The sequence below is a fragment of the Tiliqua scincoides genome, chromosome 1 (genome assembly GCF_035046505.1).
Source record: "Tiliqua scincoides isolate rTilSci1 chromosome 1, rTilSci1.hap2, whole genome shotgun sequence".
Classification (NCBI taxonomy): domain Eukaryota; kingdom Metazoa; phylum Chordata; class Lepidosauria; order Squamata; family Scincidae; genus Tiliqua; species Tiliqua scincoides.
This window is the reverse complement of record NC_089821.1, coordinates 180,331,033-180,350,640: the sequence shown is the minus strand read 5'-3', so window position 1 is coordinate 180,350,640 and position 19,608 is coordinate 180,331,033. Positions and strand designations below refer to the sequence as shown.

The following is a 19,608-nucleotide window of genomic DNA, read 5'->3' as shown; positions in this document are numbered from 1 at the left end:
CGCACCTCCCTCCAAGGATGCAACCCTTCCCCTGGCAGCTGCTCACAGCAATGAGCAGCCAGGCAGCGCGCCTGCCAACGGGCAGGAAGTGGTGCTGCCACCGCCTTTCTTACTCCTGTGTTGTGACAGAGCCAGGCTTGTTTTGACAAGCGAGCCTGACAGGCGCAGCCCCGCGCCACTTACTACAGGAGCAGCTTCCCAGTGGAGACCTCTGCAGCCAATGGACACCCTGCGGGGCGTGGCTGTGAAGTTTGTCCTGTGAGCGGCGCAGCTGGCGCTCATTAGCAAACAGTTCGCAGAACCAATATCTACATTAGATATCGGTTCTGCAGAACCGGTGTGAACCGGCTGAATCCCACCACTGGTCATGACCCACCAGTTTGAGAACCACTGCTCTAACCAGTTAGCATTTCTCAATGAAGTGCTAATGATGCAACTACCTGTGATCTGTATGGCTGGTCAAGGACATTGTTCCCTCTTATTAGGGTGGGAGTATGGTACTTCAAGAGATGTAATTGCTCTGTGGACAATTTTCTAACCATTGCTGTCTCCACTCACTGCCTTTCCTGGTTGGGTGAGTTGTATGTGCCAGTTTGGAAAAACAGCACATTTGCCAATATCTAATAAGAATATTTAGCACTTGTATAGTGCTTTCTGAGTGTTCAAAGCACTTCACATATATTGCAACAACTCTATAAGGCAAATATTTTTTTCATGTTGCATCTGGGGAACTGAGACTGCCTAAGGCCACCTGCTGAGTTCATGGCAGAGATAAGATCTGAAGCATAGAAGTTCTGATTTGCAGCCTGGTCTTAACCATTAAACTACACTCACTCAATTGCTCTCACCAGGTGAAATAGGGATGATTCAACTTTTGTGATAAATCAATTCAAGCTGTCTAGTCACGTTGGATGAAGATCCCAGTGACTTTGATGGCAAAATATATGAACTTGGCATGAAATAGGAATTTCCATGACACTTGAGGTATTTATAAGTGATATTTTTGCTTCATGTAGATGGTGGCAGCTTGAGAAACTATTGCTGCACGCAACTTCTACATCTTAAAAATTTAAATGTACTGTAGAATGTATTGGTATCAAGCTATTTGTGCAAAGAAAAAAAGACCATGCAAACCCCTTATATATTCTTATTTTTTATCAGACTGCAAGAATAATGCCATAGCTGTGGCATCGGGAAGCATTCAAGTAAATGGACATGGAGGTCCGTCTTCAAAGCCTGCACTTAAGAGAGGCCCTGGGCGGAAACCCAAGATTGAGACTAACAGCAGTAGCTGTGAAGTGGTGCACAAGAAAAGAGGGAGGAAACCAAAAAATCTGCTGCTTGCTCAGCAAAAGAATTTAGAGCAGAATACAATCCAAGCTGCAAAAGACTTGGTAACAGAGGAAGCATCTGTTTCTACTGCATGCAATTCTCTTTCTGAAAATAATGTGAAGGAAGATTTGTTACAAAGGAAAGGGCGTGGTGGCAGAAAACCCAAAAGAAAGGAAGAAGTACAAGAACCAGCATTGGAACTTCCATTTTCTGCCGATCCTAAAATTCAGACAAGAAGCAGGCGGAAAAAGACTGATGGGCCTGTTGACGAAGAGTCTGAGGAACTTAAAGATTCTGAACCACATATGAGAACTAGAAACCAGGGTAGGAGGACAGCCTTTTACAATGAAGATGACTCAGAGGAGGAGCAAAGACAGCTGTTGTTTGAAGACACCTCTTTGACATTTGGGACATCTAGCAGAGGCAGAGTCCGAAAATTGACAGAAAAAGCAAAGGCTAATCTGATTGGTTGGTGACTTCAGCATTTAAGAATGCTTAACAAACAGGTACAGCTAAGAAATTAGTGGAACTAAGGACATCTGCTCTCTGCTGCTATTTACAGATGAGAATATGCTCTGATTAGAAAAAAAGTATAGCAAAAACAAACTGAACATTTCTTTGAAAGAAGTATGTATTTTAAACTTTTGCTATTTATTGCCCTCCAAGTAGGTTATGCGTTTCAATTCACTTTGTTCAGTTGATATTGAAGATTGTACAAATGAAATTCTTGATTTGCAGAAATGTTACTGTAATTTTGAACAGAACATAATCTCTATTTGATTAAAAAGGTAATAGAATTTTTAATATTACAGACCGAGAACAGAACTCCTATTTTTGAATGAGCAAGGTACAATACATTTGTAAAGAGTGTAGTATTTGTGTTTTGCAGGATATTAGCAGAGTATGGCAGTAAGTGCCACTGACAACAAATGCAAAATTACCAAACTTTACTAATGAGATCATGTTTAATTTCAGTAATAATTGGGCACACAGCTTTGTACAGACAAACCTTGTGCAGGTTGTTGGTTAATCTAGGTTCTGCCAAACAGAGAGATAAATCACTATATATATATATATATTTCGTGATTAGATATATATCTAATCTATATATATATATATAGGTAGATATCCACATTGGAAAATGTTTGACTAATATGTCTAATTTTTCAGACCTTCACTCTTGTATCAATCAAATCTCTGTTTAATGTGCCAAAGACTGAGAACCGATGCAGTGAAAAAAATTGAGTGACAGTGCAGCATCCTGTTTTCAATAATGCTTATGACTCCTTGTTCTAAATATACATTGTTCTGAGAAGTTATCGCTACTGGTACTTTTTAGTAGAAAACAAATAATGCACTGGCGCAATCCTTTGACAAACGTTTAGACCAAATTTTTAATTGGGTTAAAGGATTCAAGGAAGCGGCAGGAAAAGTGTGGGATTCTGATATTTACTTTATAATCCAGATTGATTGTTTCTACAGACCATGTTAAACTGAAATAACTTTCAAAATACGTGTATGTGAATGCATATATTGTTTATGTACACAAGCACATAAAGATATACAATATTACCCAGGTATAATTTTTCAGGACTTTTCAAATAGTAGTAGAATTTTAAAAAAAGTTTTAAAATGTCATCCTTTAATTTTAAGGGAAAGATTGGTTATTTCAATTATTAAAGATAAAAAAGGCCAAATCACTTTTTATGCAATCATGTTTTATACAGTGTTTTCATTGCACATTGTTTTTTCTGCACTTTTTACAGTATACTTATCAAGCGTACATAAGTCAATATATACACCCTAAAAGAAAATCCCACTTAATGATTGTGCCTTGTATTCTGTTATTTTGTGCATCTTTAGTAAAACTTAAGTTGTTTATTGTAAATGATGACTATATGACTTAGGGGAATGTATTGCTGTATGTACTGCTATGGAAAAGAAACATTTATTTGTTTATGGTACATTTACTTATTTTATACCTTAAAAACAATCTTTAATACAATTTTTATTGTTTAAAAGTATAGTCCAATTTAAAAGATAAAACAAAGTACAACATAAAACAGTAGCATGGTACAAAAATGTAACCACACTTTTCATTTAATATTTTTGAAGGGAAATAGAAGGTGTTCAAAGAATGCTGATTTTTTTGTTAATACACTGACCTTGATCTAGCGATATGGCTGTGTAGCAAGGGGTTTCCTTGTCGTGCCTGCATACCTAAAAAATGGTTGGACCTGTCAGGTTTATAGCAGCATCAGCTAGCTTTTAGGAGGGTGTCAGACTGAGCTTCTGTGCATCTGCTGGTGGTGAAGGATTAAGCAGGGTGGATGGGTGTGTTGAACTCAGTTTTCCACTCCAAACAGCTATCAAAGGTAGTAGCACTGATCATCTTTTGTTGCTGTGTGCAAGATTTCAGCCCGGTTTTGGGAACTGCAAGCAGATCCAGCTTTGGGACCCCTGTGTGCATCTCCCTTTTGTATGCATGGTTCTCTATTCCATGGCATACATCTATGTTCATTTGCCTATTTACTCATGCTGGAGGGGCACCTGAATTTTACTCTTTAACTTCACACCACAAAGTAATTCCTAACAATTGGTTCATAAAATGTATTTATGTCTTTACAACCAAATCCTGTACACATAGGAATAAGGACAATTTGCTCTTTCTGACATTGCTAATTATCATAGTTGAGCCAAGTTAGAATATTTTGAGGCTTGGAAGGTTTTTTTGTTGGTTCTGGTTTATTGCCAACACATCATCTAGGTTGAAAACAAAAATTACAACTTGGCATTTTAAAAAATGGAGGGGTCTTCAAGAGCTTTATTTAAAATTATCTGTGTTTTTCAAATCATGACATAAAAGGCATTTTACAGATTTCTGCTGAAAGTCCCCCTTTACAGATCAGTTTTCATTAGTGTTTTGAAGAAAAGTATGTGAAATTAAATTGTCTATTTTAAGAATCTCACTATTAATGAAGGCTATCAATTTTAAATGTGCAATTTCTTGATGTTATCTGCATTGTGGTATAAAAGAAATTGCAGAGCAAACTTGAAACTCCATTGCTGTCTTTTCTCCATTTAACTCAGTCTTACTTGGCATGTTTATGTATATACTTAACACGCAAGTATGTGTGTGAAATATTGGAAAATGGAATGGTACATACAAGTATCATAATGTCTGAAAATTACTCATTTCTAAACCACAAAAATCAAAGGTCGTATTTGCAGTACACAAATGTATTTTTCCCCTTTCATGAATAATCTGTATGACTAAAAATTCATGTTGTCCTTATTTTTTCTAACATTATTTTGGTCATTTATTTGTATAGAAACACTTATAAAACTGTAGTTGTGCTAGATCTTCTAAATAAGAGCTTTAGGTTGCATTGTCTGACTTGCATCAGTTAGGTTTGACTGATTTGCAAAATGCTTATTTGTACAAACACACAGATAGCAGGCAAGCTTTGATTTAGCACATTTTAGTATGAGCAATAAGTTCTGGTTCAGTAACTTTGGGGAAAAATAAAATCTATTGAATGTAAAATGTATTTTATGGCACATATACATGAAAAATACTACATATTTTTCAGTTGACAATAAGGCTAATAACACAAATTATTGTGCAAACCTGGCAGCAATGAACATAAATATAAAAATGCAGTCTACTGATTTAGTTTTTGATACAGGGTGGTCTGTTATTAAATTACTTCAACATTTAACCCATGTATCTGATACCAGAGCATTTCATGTCTTAGGACTGGGAAATAACTTTTGTTTCTCAGATGTTGTCGTTTTTCATTTCAATAATTACAGTCCTTTCCTCTCCCTTGCTTTGGTAAAGAAGTGGTTCATAGGATGAATTCTGTTTCCCAGAAAGCTAAACTTGAATTACGTCAAACAATGTTGGTTATTGAACAAAGGATCCTTATGATCGTGCTATGAGTGGCAATGCAACTTTACAAGAATTGTCTTCCTCTAGTAATTGGACTGCTGTGTTGTATACTTGCACCCAATGTTTTGTACTATACTGTCAGTTTGTACATGTATGATCATTATTCCTTTGGATTAATATTTGTAAAATAATAATTGAAAAAACCACATATCAACTTTTAAAATACATATGTATTTTAAAATACCATTTTAAAGTACCATGGTCATTGCTATACAAATATTTTTAAACTATCAATTTAGACTTTTGGTTTCAGAAGCTTTTAGTACACCTGTCATGATTGTTACAGTGCAAACAGGAATCTAGAGCCCCCTGCATACACAACTCTCATATATTCATTTCTGTGGAGGGAGCAGACCACAGTGTACTGAACAGTAATATTGCTGGTGATCTGCTTTCTCCAATCAAATGAATGGGGAGATTGTAATTTTCAAGACTGTTTTTGCGCTTGTGTGCACATTTTTGAAGATGTTGACTTAGCAGCATGATCTGCAACCAGCTTGAGAACTTTGATTTCAACTGTTCTTTAATGCAGTAGAACTTCATTCTGATGTCTTAATTCTAATGTAAAAGTGGTTGGAAACTTGGCTATAGCCTCCTTGAAATCCATTGGAACAAAATGGGCCTTAACAAAAATACTTTGACTTCAGTAGATTGTGGGTCAAGCTTAAAACATCATTTTAGCTGTCTGCTTGGTCTAGCAGAAATTGTATGGAATACAGTCCACTGGATCGTCTCTAGAACATAGGTTCAAAACTATACTTTTCAGCCCATATCAATTGAGTTATGTTTTAAAACAAGTTGTGTTACATTCCTGAAACCATCAGCAGCTATAGTTATATAAATAACATCTATTTATGTTGATGGGACTTGCATAAAAACTATGTACAAATGAGTAAAAGTTGATCAATTGTAATCATTGTTAGCTTGCACCCTATGGTGAAACTGACAGATATATAAGCAATAGTAGATGCAAATCCATGTTTGTTCAGCATTTCTTCGCTAACCCCCAGGCAACCCAAGCCTGAGAATTGGGCATGCAAGTGCTCTCAGATTGTGGCTAATGTGTTTAAATATAACTTCAAGACAATCTTCATAGAATCTCTTAACCGCAATTTTGAAATGATCTCATTTTCTCCTTTTGTTTTACCTAATGAAGGTTTAGGGCACAATCCAGTCGTCCTCTGCATCTTCTGTGCAAGCAGTACATACAGGTTCAGTTCCCTCCCCCATAGGGGGCAGCTGCACACACATAACAGTACATGTAAGGGACCGACTGGATCGGGCTCTTACTGTATTTTTTAAATGTATTTCTTAACCTTGCACTTCTTGTAATTGGACCTAAGCATTCATCTGATAAAAGGGCTCTTCAGTTTTGTTGTAAATGATGTATATATTTGTTTATACTTCAGAGAAACGATGTACATTTCATATATAGTGGCCAAGTCTGAAAACAATTTCTAATATAACAAATCTAGAATGGCATTTTTTTATGTATTAGCTTTTCATGATTTCTATCTTAATCAACATGATTTTTAATTACTGTTGGAAAAAAAATGGTGAGGCAAAAATGTACTTCTATGGCTCATGTTTTTGTTTGTTTTCAGTTCAGAACATTTTGGAATAGAAAATACCCTCTCCTTCAGTAAAGCTACATATACTACAGATTTTTGTGGGTTTTTTTCTTCTTCAAAATACCATAGTGGAGAGACAGCATTTTGAATAGCTTTGCTTTTACAAAGACAAGGTCCAAATTCTATATTTTAAGAAAGGATAATTTAGGAGCCATTTATATCAATGCAAATAAGAATCAACCTATTTCTCTCGGTACAAAAAAAACAGAGCAAATGCCAAATTTTGGGATTTTTAATGAATGCAGATAATTGCATCAGGAAACTTCAAAATAATGATATAAACAATGTTCATTTTATATCTGAATGAAAATTTGTGTTAGAAATTACTACATCTTTACAGACCAAAGTGTTAGCACCAGATCTGTACATCTGCACACAAGGCATTTAACAGTTTAAGTATCTTAAGATGCATGTTTTAAATGGATAGGCTCTTTACACATATTGCAAAGTTACATTTTTGGACCATAATGCTGCAAAAACTTAAAAGTTCTTGAGCAAATTATTTAAATCTTGTCACTTAAAATGTTGGGACGTAATGTAACACAATGTAAGGAAATGTCTGGAACTTTTAATTTTGAAACTGACACGTTTTAAAACCATGCTTATTTTGTACAGTATGATGTGAACCCCAGGCCTCTTTCTGTAACATGGTTTTTCAACATTTAGGTTTTATTGAGGTGCATTTCTCTTAAATCCACTTTATCATGTAAAAATGCAGTCTCACACCTGGATGAACAGTGCCCTTTTTGTACATATTGATTGAAAGTTCATTGTTATGTGAAATACCTATGTTGGTTTTGATGAATAATACTTGGAATCCTTTTATACAAACTAGAATGTATGTGTAAGAATTACTGTCACTGCAATGTAGTAACTACAAACCTATTTTTAAATAAATAGAAAACTCGTTTTTCTAAACTATCCGGGATTTCTTTCTTCTTGTCATTCACTAGCAGAAACTTTTGAAGGTTATCAACATTTTGTTTGAATACATTTGCTTTTGTAGGTTTATAGCCAGGTATGATGAATCTAGTATTGAGCGGTTGTCATGTTGATCCTAGAAAATGAAAACCTTGCAACATTGAAATCATGTTGCTATTAATACAAGCTGCCTCTGCTACTGACTTGAGAGTGCATTCTGCTGCTGATCCCAGGCACATGAAGATTTGGAACTTTTTCCAGAATACCTACTCACAGGAAGTTTTGTGCTATAGTATTCATTTTACTGGAGCCTTACAACCCTTTAAGATTCATGAAGGTGAGCTTGTATGACAAAAGTTTGTAATGGTAGTCCTGATTTGGGAAACTTCAAGAAATTAGTGGTATTTTAGGATTGCAATAGAGCTTAATACATTTTAATGAGCTCACTCATCCAGGTGAATAAGAATTCTCCTTTTAGTCAAATAAGAATAAAAATAGGAATTTCTTACCTTTTAGCAATTCCTGTTCCTGGTGGAGGATGGGCATTCCATACAGTTGGGTTAGCCCCTCATCCAATTACAAAGCAGGACCAGTCGGAACACATGACTTCACACTGGGCTCTGATCTCCCTGACCGGTCCTGCCTCAGAGTGAGTGGATGTGGCTCCTTTAAAAAAATTTCAGCTTTCTGGAAGTGTTTGTCTTTTTTCTTCCTCCTGAAGGTCCTTAGTTAGGGACTGCCCTTTTTCAGGTCAGGAAGTGAATTTTGGTGGCTGCGAACTCTGGTTGTTGTTGCTGGAAACTTTGGTGTTTTAAGTGCAGCGAAGGGAATGGCTAAAGCCACAGCTGCCGAGTCAGTGTTTGGCAGCAGAGAGCGATGTCCAGGAGCAGGTGTGACTGCTCTTCTTGCCTGTGTAAAGGCACGCTGAAGACTCAGGAGGGTGAGTCTGGTCTACACTGCTCAGCAGCAGATGTGAGGGCTAAAGCAGAGCCCCAATCTAACTAGTGGCACTGGGCCACATAGTGTAGGTCAGGCAGTGCGTGTTCCGGGTCACTGAGTGATCCTGAGCCTGCTCAGTGGCAGTAAACTTTTTTTCCTCAGCAACCCTGGCCTGAGGTTTTCCATCGACTGCAGGCATGTGAGCAGCTTGGCTATTGGTGTGCTGTGGATTTAAAGGTCAAAGGCAACTAAGTTTGCAATTGAATGTTGGAAGCAGGGACAGTTGGAAGGGCTCTAGAACCTTAGCTTAGCAGCCAACAGTGGTTCTTGTTTAAAAAGGGGTGTGTGGTTATGGCATCAGATGCTTCTGAGTCTATGAAGGGGAAGGAACAACTTGATCAGGCTTTTTCAACCACTGTGCCACAGCACACTGGTGTGCCACAAATGGTCTGCAGGTATAACATGGGAGTTTGGGGGAGGATCAGGGCCATTGGGTGACTTGAGCCCCACCCCAGCAGCATGGTGTGCTTGACAATTTTAGTGCCTTTTCAGTTTGCCATGAGAATGAAAGACTGAAAATCACTGAACTAGACCCTCAGGCTACCATAATTTCCCTTTTCTTCCTCAGTCATAGGTTGATGATCAATTTAAGCCATTTCTGCCCAACCTGCATATATGCACAGGTACCAAATGTGTACAGCTGTGGATCAGGCAAAAATGGGTTACAGCCCTTATGCAATGATGGATGCAAGGGGCATTAGAGGAGACTTGCTATTCAATTGCAAAATGATGGTTTCCTTCAGAGGAGAATTTAATCCTCCTCAGGGACATAAGGGACCTATTGGTGGCTAAACACCCAGATGTACCTAGCCTTTGCTTATCTCAGTCACCTCCTTCCGAGTTCAGGGGCTTTTCAGGTAAGATGTCATCACCATCAGACAAGCATAAAGTGAAACAGATCATGTTCTATGCTCCGTTGTTAAGTGGAGCATGGGAGGCAAAGGGCCAGAGAGAGGCCAGACCGTGAAGGAATCCAGCTAGAAAGAGGAGTTCTAAGAGACTAGAACTATTCAATTGTAAAAATCCCTACAGGGGTTTAGAACAGCCTGCCCATGTAAACCGCCTTGGATTAAAGTCTGAGGAGAAATCTGACGACCAAAGAAAGGCGGTATATAAATACCTGTATAAATATAAATGATTGTAGGGGACAAGGTCAAAGGTTCCTGGACATGTAAAAAAAAACACCTTCCTCTTGGTTTATGTATCCAGGAATTAGATTTTGTGCTTGCAATTTACTATGAGCCTAAATGCACTGGAGGGTGCATGTGTGTATGCTCGGTGAACCTTTAAATCTTTCAACCATGTCACTTTCATGCATATAGACTCTAAAGCACAACTTCTGTAACAATATGATGGTATCTTGTATAGAGAGGAACAAGGGTCCAAACAGGACAACAGTCCAAAACCAACTAAAGTATTCTTGCAAAATGTTAGAAGTAAATAATACCCCTGACATTTGATCCACTGATCAGTCTTTTAATACTAAGAGTATTCTAACAGCTCCACAGACTACCCTTATTTTTCTGTCAGCCTGACACTAACTAAACCCCCTCCCCCCTGCTGAGGCAGTTTTCAAAAACACTGGCTCTGAGAGGCCTCATACAGGCCTGATAAATGGGTAGGCCGCACAAGACCTCCCTGCATCTCTGAAAGCCTCCCAGACACAATTGGAATGTGTCTCCAGTTGCATCTAGGAGATAGGTCAGCCCTACATCGTGGTTTGGAACCCATGGTGAGTCAAATCTGTGCTGCTAAAAAGGGCCAATCTGTATAATCTCTTCTAAAAAAATAGAACTAAATTTTACTAAACTTACATATTATGTAAAAACCTGATCCTATACGTGTTTATTTACTCAGATGTAAACTTTGATCACTGCTTAAGATTGCACCTTACATCTTCTATAATTTGATGGAAATGTTTTCTAAGTGTGTTAATGCAATGCCAATACCATTTAAGTTTTGGTTTATGGAAATCATGTTTCTGGTTCCTGAGAACATTTTTCTTTCTCAAGCAAAAACAAATATAATTCAGGCTTTCAGGAAGAAGTCAGTGCACATTTAGGAGAGATGGGTGTTTTCTTTTTTTCCCCCCTTTTATCTCAAAAACAGCAAATATTCTTGAGGAGACAAAGATTGTGGCACTTTGGAGTCTTTGCTGCAAACTCTGCGATTCTGAGGAACTAGCTGAGGGATTTTCTAAGTGGCCATCCCACTCCTTCACGTCTTCTTCCCTTATCAGCAAAGGCTTCCCCAGTGACTGGCCAAATAATCCACAGACTTCCTGTGCTTTTTGCTGGGCACTTGCAACAGCAGCAAGACATACTTGACGTCTGGAAAGAAACAAAACAGGAAGATTTAGCTAATTAAGCCACAAAGAAGTTTCCATCTTAACTATTAAAATGTTTTAGGTATTTTTATACCGCCTTCCTCAAGACACCAGGCAGTTTACATTGGCAGGCTGCTCATAAACTCCATTTTTTCAAATGGGTTTTTACAATTATTGTTCTATATACAATTCATAGAACCCTCAATTTCTCCAGATGTCTCACTTTCAGTTTGGGGTCATCATTCTGGCTGCATTCTTATACCTTCCAAATCTTCACAGGCTGCCACAGTTCACACCTTGATCAGTTCCCAAGATTTAATCTGATTCCTGTCAGCTGATTCCACACACTTCATATTCCTCTGTGAGCTCCATCAACAACTACCAGTTACCAATCCAAGGCTGATTCTGCTTAGCATCTTCAAGGAGTGCAATGGCTCAACCTCCAGACCACACCTCCTGCCCAGATCTGCTGAACACAGATCACTCACCCAAGAGGTTCACAGTCTAGAAACAGATATATGAGGAACACAACACAGAGAGGGCAGTGAAAGCAGGGGAAATGATCAGAGGAAATACGTGATTACGGAAGCTCCCCTACCTAAGAACATTCAGCTAGAGCACTTTCAACAAACATGTCTAGCCATATGTCCACAGAACCCGACACCAGGAACCCTTATTCTTAATCTTATTTTAGCAAGCCATTTTTCAAAATAAAACCTCACACTATAGTGTACGCTGAATTGTAAGTAGTTTTTTTCCATATTTCACAGCTTGCTTGCTACCAATGATTAGGATGTTGGACTTAATAACTTACAACAGACCCTTGGAACTTGTTCTGTTATTAAGTAGGAGAGCTTCTGTATTTTATGTATTCAGTCTTAGTTGCAGCACTAGGATAAAGGAACTAGGTAGTTATACCTTCAAGAGCAGAAGACTGGACAGAAGACTCGGGACTGGAGGACGTCATCCTGGAGAGGAGGGAAACAATCCCCTAGGGGGGACCCCTTCTCCAGGGGATGGGCCCGTATCCGAACGCACTCGGGATACTCCTCGGCAGGAGGGGGGTCGGGGGCTTCTTGTAGTGGGGGATTCAATTAGAAATATAGAGAGGGGGGTTTGCGACGGATGTGAGGACCGCATGGTGACTTGCCTGCCTGGTGCGAAGGTTGCGGACATCACTTCTTGTCTAGACAGGCTAGCAGACAGTGCTGGGGGAGAGGTAGCGGCTGTGGTGCATGTCGGCACCAACGACGTGGGCAAGTGTAGCTGGGAGGTCCTGGAGGACAAATTTAGGCTTTTAGGCAGGAAGATGAAAGCCAGGACCTCAAAGGTAGCGTTCTCTGAAGTGCTACCTGTTCCACGCGCAGGGCCAGCTAGGCAGGCGGAGATCAGGGGTCTCAAAGCGTGGATGAGATGGTGGTGTAGGGAGGAGGAGTTTAGATTCGTTAGGCACTGGGGAACGTTTTGGGACAAGCGGGGCCTGTACAAGAGGGACGGGCTCCACTTGAACCAGAATGGAACCAGACTGCTGGCGCATAACATTAAAAAGGTGGCAGAGCAGCTTTTAAACTGATCCCTGGGGGAAGGCCGACAAGAGCCGAGGGGCATCCGGTTCGGGACTCCTCATCCCTTTGGGATGAGGATGGGGAGGTTAGAGAACAACAAGACAAAGGCAGAGTAGGAGAAAAAATTGGGAAAGGTAGTGTGATGGGATGTGATAGACGGTTTGGCACAATGAGAGGATGCGGGGACAAAGGAGCGAATAAGCAGCACATCCTGGGGCATTCCGTGTACAAATGCTTTTATGCGAATGCCCGAAGTCTACGAGCAAAGGTGGGAGAACTGGAATGTCTGGTGACAAGGGAAAATATTGACATAGTGGGCATAACGGAAACCTGGTGGAATGCGGAGAATTAGTGGGATAGCGCAATCCCGGGCTATAAACTCTACAGGAGGGACAGGCAGGGGCGTGTTGGAGGTGGGGTGGCCGTTTATGTTAAGGAAGGGATAGAATCCAGCAAAGTAGAGATTGAAGGTGGGTCCGACTCCACCGTAGAATCTCTGTGGGTTAAATTACCAGGCTTGTGCAGCGATGTAATACTGGGGGCGTGCTATCGTCCTCCAGACCAGAAATCGGATGGGGACCTTGAAATGAGGAAACAGATCAGGGAGGTGACAAGGTGGGACAGGGTTGTAATCATGGGGGACTTCAATTATCTTCATATTGACTGGGTCAATTTGTGTTCTGGTCACGATAAGGAAACCGGATTTCTTGACGTGCTAAATGACTATGGCTTAGATCAGCTAGTCACGGAGCCCACCAGAGGACAGGTGACTCTGGATTTAATATTGTGCGGTACGCAGGACCTGGTTAGAGATGTAAACGTTACTGAGCCATTGGGGAACAGTGATCATGCTGCGATCCGTTTTGACATGCACGTTGGGGGAAGAATACCAGGCAAATCTCTAACAAAAACCCTTGACTTCCGACGGGCGTACTTCCCTCAAATGAGGAGGCTGGTTAGAAGGAGGTTGAAAGGGAGGGTAAAAAGAGTCCAATCTCTCCAGAGTGCATGGAGGCTGCTTAAAACAACAGTAATAGAGGCCCAGCAGAGGTGTATACTGCAAAGAAAGAAGGGTTCCAATAAATCCAGGAGGGTGCCCGCATGGCTAACCAGCCAAGTTAGAGAGGCTGTGAAGGGCAAGTCTTGCCCTAATGAGGAGAATAAAAAGGAACATAAACTGTGGCAAAAGAAACGTAAGAAGGTGATACTGGAGGCCAAGCGAGACTATGAGGAACGCATGGCCAGCAACATTAAGGGGAATAATAAAAGCTTCTTCAAATATGTTAGAAGCAGGAAACCCACCAGAGAAGCGGTTGGCCCTCTGGATGGTGAGGGAGGGAAAGGGGAGATAAAAGGAGACTTAGAGATGGCAGAGAAATTAAATGAGTTCTTTGCATCCGTCTTCACGGCAGAAGACCTCGGGCAGATACCGCTGCCCGAACGGCCCCTCCTAACCGAGGAGTTAAGTCAGATAGAGGTTAAAAGAGAAGATGTTTCAGACCTCATTGATAAATTAAAGATCAATAAGTCACTGGGCCCTGATGGCATCCACCCAAGAGTTATTAAGGAATTGAAGAATGAAGTTGCAGACCTCTTGACTAAGGTATGCAACTTGTCCCTCAAAACGGCCATGGTGCCAGAAGATTGGAGGATAGCAAATGTCACGCCTATTTTTAAAAAGGGAAAGAGGAGGGACCCGGGAAACTATAGGCCGGTCAGCCTAACATCCATACCGGGTAAGATGGTGGAATGCCTCATCAAAGATAGGATCTCAAAACACATAGACGAACAGGCCTTGCTGAGGGAGAGTCAGCATGGCTTCTGTAAGGATAAGTCTTGCCTCACAAACCTTATAGAATTCTTTGAAAAGGTCAACAGGCATGTGGATGCGGGAGAACCCGTGGACATTATATATCTGGACTTTCAGAAGGCGTTTGACACGGTCCCTCACCAAAGACTACTGAAAAAACTCCACAGTCAGGGAATTAGAGGACAGGTCCTCTCGTGGACTGAGAACTAGTTGAAGGCCAGGAAGCAGAGAGTGGGTGTCAATGGGCAATTTTCACAATGGAGAGAGGTGAAAAGTGGTGTGCCCCAAGGATCTGTCCTGGGACCTGTGCTTTTCAACCTCTTCATAAATGACCTGGAGACAGGGTTGAGCAGTGAAATGGCTAAGTTTGCAGACGACACCAAACTTTTCCGAGTGGTGAAGACCAGAAGTGATTGTGAGGAGCTCCAGAAGGATCTCTGCAGACTGGCAGAATGGGCAGCAAAATGGCAGATGCGCTTCAATGTCAGTAAGTGTAAAGTCATGCACATTGGGGCAAAAAATCAAAACTTTAGATATAGGCTGATGGGTTCTGAGCTGTCTGTGACAGATCAGGAGAGAGATCTTGGGGTGGTGGTGGACAGGCCAATGAAAGTGTCGACCCAATGTGCGGCGGCAGTGAAGAAGGCCAATTCTATGCTTGGGATCATTAGGAAGGGTATTGAGAACAAAACGGCTAGTATTATAATGCCGTTGTACAAATCTATAGTAAGGCCACACCTGGAGTATTGTGTCCAGTTCTGGTCGCCGCATCTCAAAAAAGACATAGTGGAAATGGAAAAGGTGCAAAAGAGAGTGACTAAGATGATTACAGGGCTGGGGCACCTTCCTTATGAGGAAAGGCTACGGCGTTTGGGCCTCTTCAGCCTAGAAAAGAGACGCCTGAGGGGGGACATGATTGAGACATACAAAATTATGCAGGGGATGGACAGAGTGGATAGAGAGATGCTCTTTACACTCTCACATAATACCAGAACCAGGGGACATCCACTAAAATTGAGTGTTGGGCGGGTTAGGACAGACAAAAGAAAATATTTCTTTACTCAGCGTGTGGTCGGTCTGTGGAACTCCTTGCCACAGGATGTGGTGCTGGCGTCTAGCCTAGACGCCTTTAAAAGGGGATTGGACAAGTTTCTGGAGGAAAAATCCATTATGGGGTACAAGCCATGATGTGTATGCGCAACCTCCTGATTTTAGAAATGGGTTATGTCAGAATGCCAGATGCAAGGGAGGGCACCAGAATGAGGTCTCGTTATCTGGTGTGCTCCCTGGGGCATTTGGTGGGCTGCTGTGAGATACAGGAAGCTGGACTAGATGGGCCTATAGCCTGATCCAGTGGGGCTGTTTATGTTCTTAAGGGATTTGAGAAAGAGTCATAAAATGGCAACTTTTTCAATTTATTAAAAGAGATTTATATTTTCATTGTTAAACTGATCTAGAGCAGTGGTTCCTAAACTGTGGCTCAGGAGCCACTGGTAGGCCACAACCTGATTTTTGATGCGTCACAAATGGTGATGGAAAGATCTGATAATTGCTTCAAGCTCTGAGGCTATTTAAAAATCAGATACTGTAGATGCTAATTACCCTGCAAAGAGCTCAGCTGCTGCAGTTTGCAAGCATGTGTAAATATAGGGAGGTAAGTGTTTAAGGTTCTTTTTTCTGGTTACTATTATTTATAAATAGTTTTTTTTCTAGATCTCCTTTTTTAAATCTGGTAAACCCAGGTGGGTCCCAACAGAGTGTTGCTTAAAAAAGTGGGTCCTGGGGCTAAAAAGTTTGGGAACCAATGATCTAGGGAGTCTTAACGCCTTGGACAGGAAAGAAAAATGTTACTTACCGAAGGACATCTATGGTCTCCATTGTGTGGTAAAAGTGAGGTGGGTTGATAATGACAGAACTATCTAACTTCTCAACAAGAAAGTTGCAGACATCTTGCATTTTACCAAAATCACTGAATGTAATACAGACCTGTATGTGAATATAAATTGGAACATTCTTTCATTGCTTTCACCACATTCACCTAAACCTGACACATCAGGCAGATGAAAATATGTAATTTGTGTACAAATGACAGTAAATCGGGTAGTGCTGCTCATTTAAACATTGCGAACAAGCATTGTTTATCATTGTTTCAACAATTTATCATTGTTTCAATAATAATAACTTTAAAAGAGTTATGCTTTCGACACTTTCAATGAAAGTAAATTCAACGGAATTTACTTTCAAATAACATGCAGACTTGGATTACAGACTTGAATAGTTAACATGTTTTTAACTCAAATGCTAGCAGTTATTCTTTGTAATGAACTTTGTTGTAGGGTCAATTTTGTATTGACCTCTTCTTACTGAAAATTTTGAATGGTTTTCCCAGTGAGCAAACTCCATCCATCTCTAGATGGAACCACTGAAGGAGAATCAAAGTGGACATGGGTCAGAAAAACACAGCCAATGCTGATACTTACCTCTGCTTCCATATTATAAGCATTGTCTATTCTACTGAAGTGTTTTGTCACAGTCACATTGTCTTCCTGGAGCAAAAACACAAAATTGTTAAGTACAGCACTCAACCTCTGTAGTGCTAATATTAAATACTGCAATATATCCCAACATAAAAATTAAATAACCAAGTTTTAGTAAAAATGAACATGTCTTGGCCAACATTTTCCCTTCAGTTAGGCTAGAATGCTATTCCAAGTTGGGTTAACACAGACTTCAAAGCAGGGGTGTCAAACTCATTTCATCCAGACAACTAAAGTTAGCATCCATGGTGCCTGCTGAAGGATGGAAGTGATGCAGATGACCAGAAATAAACACTTTGCTCTCATGTTGGAACTTGTTAGCTGCAAATGACTAAAGAGAAAATATGCAAGTCTTGATCATATGGGAGAGCCCAGTTATCATGAGGACTGCTCTTTCAGCAGTGCTGCTCCTGCAGAGTACTGTTCCCTCCAATTACTTTCCCTACCATGCAGAGCAGTTAATGGCCTGCAGAGCGCAAAACCACTGCCACCTTCAAATGGGCAATGGTCACTTCGGGTTAAGTATTATGACCACACCACCCACATCCTCTGATCCTTCCTCAATCAGCACTCACTCTCTAATACCGCTTTTCTCAGGCACCAGAGCCTGACCCTAAGATACTGACTTCCTAAGAAGCATCACTTCTATTAGCAATTTGCACACCTTGCCTGATTTCCCTTAAGCAGGCATGAGGAAATTCTTAAAGACATAAAATGCATCGTAGAAGCATAAGGCATGCTAACAAAAAAAAATTCTATAATTGGCACTCCATTCAGTATGAGCCTTGAAGATGATGCAAACTTGCAAATTTTTCAGTATCTGGCTGCAGTATTGTAAGTGACAAATATCACCTGCTTTTACAATATTAAGGTGGTCAGGAGTTTTTGAAAGAAGATGAATCACTGAACTAAAGCCGGATTCATCAAGATAAGTGGGAAAAATAATAAAATACAATTGTATAATAAAATACAATTTGCTTTCACCCAGAGCAGTGGAAACATTCAGATCATATCTTGTGTTGGGAGGAAAGAATAATCAAATGCACATGGAATGCTCCAAGTTGGAGGCAGATTAGCTAATAAACCCTTACATTGCTTGACTGTATCAGAAGTGCCAGGTTCTGCCAACTTCAAAGTGTTTACAACATTATAGTTCCTTTTTTATGCATATACCATTTCATTTATTATAGAATGCCTTTTTCCACTGAGTTATGTACTGTAAATACAAGCTATAGTAATTTTCAATATTTATGCTGTTGAAACTAGCACTGAGAATAAGATGTGAGGATTATGAAAAATTCATCATATGCTTGGCAGTTTAGTTTGGGTGGCCCCATAGAAGTCTGTTGTGGCTCCCAGGGGTGGCCATATGGGCTATGTTGAGAATCACTCCAATAGAGTATGTATTTATCTGGGAAAAGTAGGTACTTTTTCCCTTAAGAAGTCTGCTATGTATTGGCTCTGCAATGGTCCCTGTGAGCTACTCTCTGCTGACTCCGGGCCCAATGCTGTCCAATTTTCCAGTACTGATGCAGCTGTGCCAGTGGGGTGCAGACTGCATCCTATGGCGAGGAGGCAGTCACAGAGGCCTCCTCCAGGGATGGGAACAAGTGCTCCCTGACCAGGGGGCTGCACTGCGGCTGCAGCAGAGCAGGACAGCTGGATGGGACTGGGCCCTCACTCAGCAGATGCAGCATCCAAGGAGCCTGCCCAGAAGTGGCAGCGAGGCCTAGTGGAGGACCACCTGGGAACAGTCCCTGGCCGCTCAGAGGGGCCTCTGGCAGAAGCCAGTCCCGTGGGGAGGAGCGGAACTTACTCCCAGGAAGGTCTCGGCGCACCGCCCAGGCCAAGAAGCCCATGGGGCTGGCTGAGGGCAGCAGCTCCCAGGAGGACTGTGGCTCGAAGACCTTCCCAGAGCCCTGCGTCGGCTGGAGACGAGCGCGCGCCACCCACCGAGACGGCTCCGCGCTGCCGGGCGGCCTGGGCCACGTAGTCCAGCCTGCGAGCGACGCTGCTCCGCGCGGCGCCGGCCTCCCCTTTCCGGCTCCTGAAGTGGACGCTGACTTTCGCGCGGTCCGGGCGGGCGCTGAGCTCCGCGCTGCCGCTCACGTGCACCTCCCGGCCCGGAGCGCAGCCGCCGCCGACTCCCGCGACTCCCGGCGGCTCGCTCTCCCTGCCGGGAGGACCCGCTAGCTCGGCGAAGACTCGAGCCGGCGGCAGCGGTAACGGCATCCTATGGCGGGTGGGCGGCAGCCGTTAGGGCGCTATGGCAACGGGCGCCGCGCCCAAAGCATCCTGGGTAATGTAGGGCTGGTGGTTGGCCTTTCACGTGAGTTCGGGCGTTCGGAGTGCGTGTCCCATGAGTCTTAGCGCCCAGAGGTCTCGGGAGTCGTCCGCGGAGTCCCAGGCGGGAGGGCGCAGAGAGTGGACTCTCCTCTGCACCTGGAATGTTGAGAGACTGAGAACCCGGTCCTGTGCAGGTCTACTCGGAAGGAAGTACCATTACAGTCAATGGGCTTACTCCCAGGAAAG

At 41.7% G+C, this 19,608-nt stretch overlaps 2 protein-coding genes across 4 annotated transcripts in view; one reads left to right on the top strand and one right to left on the bottom strand.

Moving 5' to 3' along the window:
- PHIP (pleckstrin homology domain interacting protein) overlaps nucleotides 1–7,837 on the top strand; it is a 97,577-nt gene extending 89,740 nt beyond the window's left edge. For all 3 annotated transcript variants that reach the window (XM_066612457.1, XM_066612458.1, XM_066612456.1), the window contains one exon: nucleotides 1,162–7,837. In XM_066612457.1, the coding sequence (XP_066468554.1) occupies nucleotides 1,162–1,808 (647 nt within the window). In that variant the 3' untranslated portion in view covers nucleotides 1,809–7,837. The remainder of the gene's footprint in view (nucleotides 1–1,161) is intronic.
- IRAK1BP1 (interleukin 1 receptor associated kinase 1 binding protein 1) lies at nucleotides 4,799–19,376 on the bottom strand. The gene is made up of 4 exons (XM_066612461.1): nucleotides 19,030–19,376; nucleotides 17,020–17,085; nucleotides 16,395–16,525; nucleotides 4,799–11,168 (listed from the first exon to the last, which is right to left on the bottom strand). Exons 1-4 carry the CDS (start codon nucleotides 19,306–19,308, stop codon nucleotides 10,886–10,888), a joined length of 759 nt encoding a protein of 252 aa, XP_066468558.1. The 5' UTR covers nucleotides 19,309–19,376; the 3' UTR covers nucleotides 4,799–10,885.
- Between the last annotated feature and the right edge of the window lie 232 nt (nucleotides 19,377–19,608).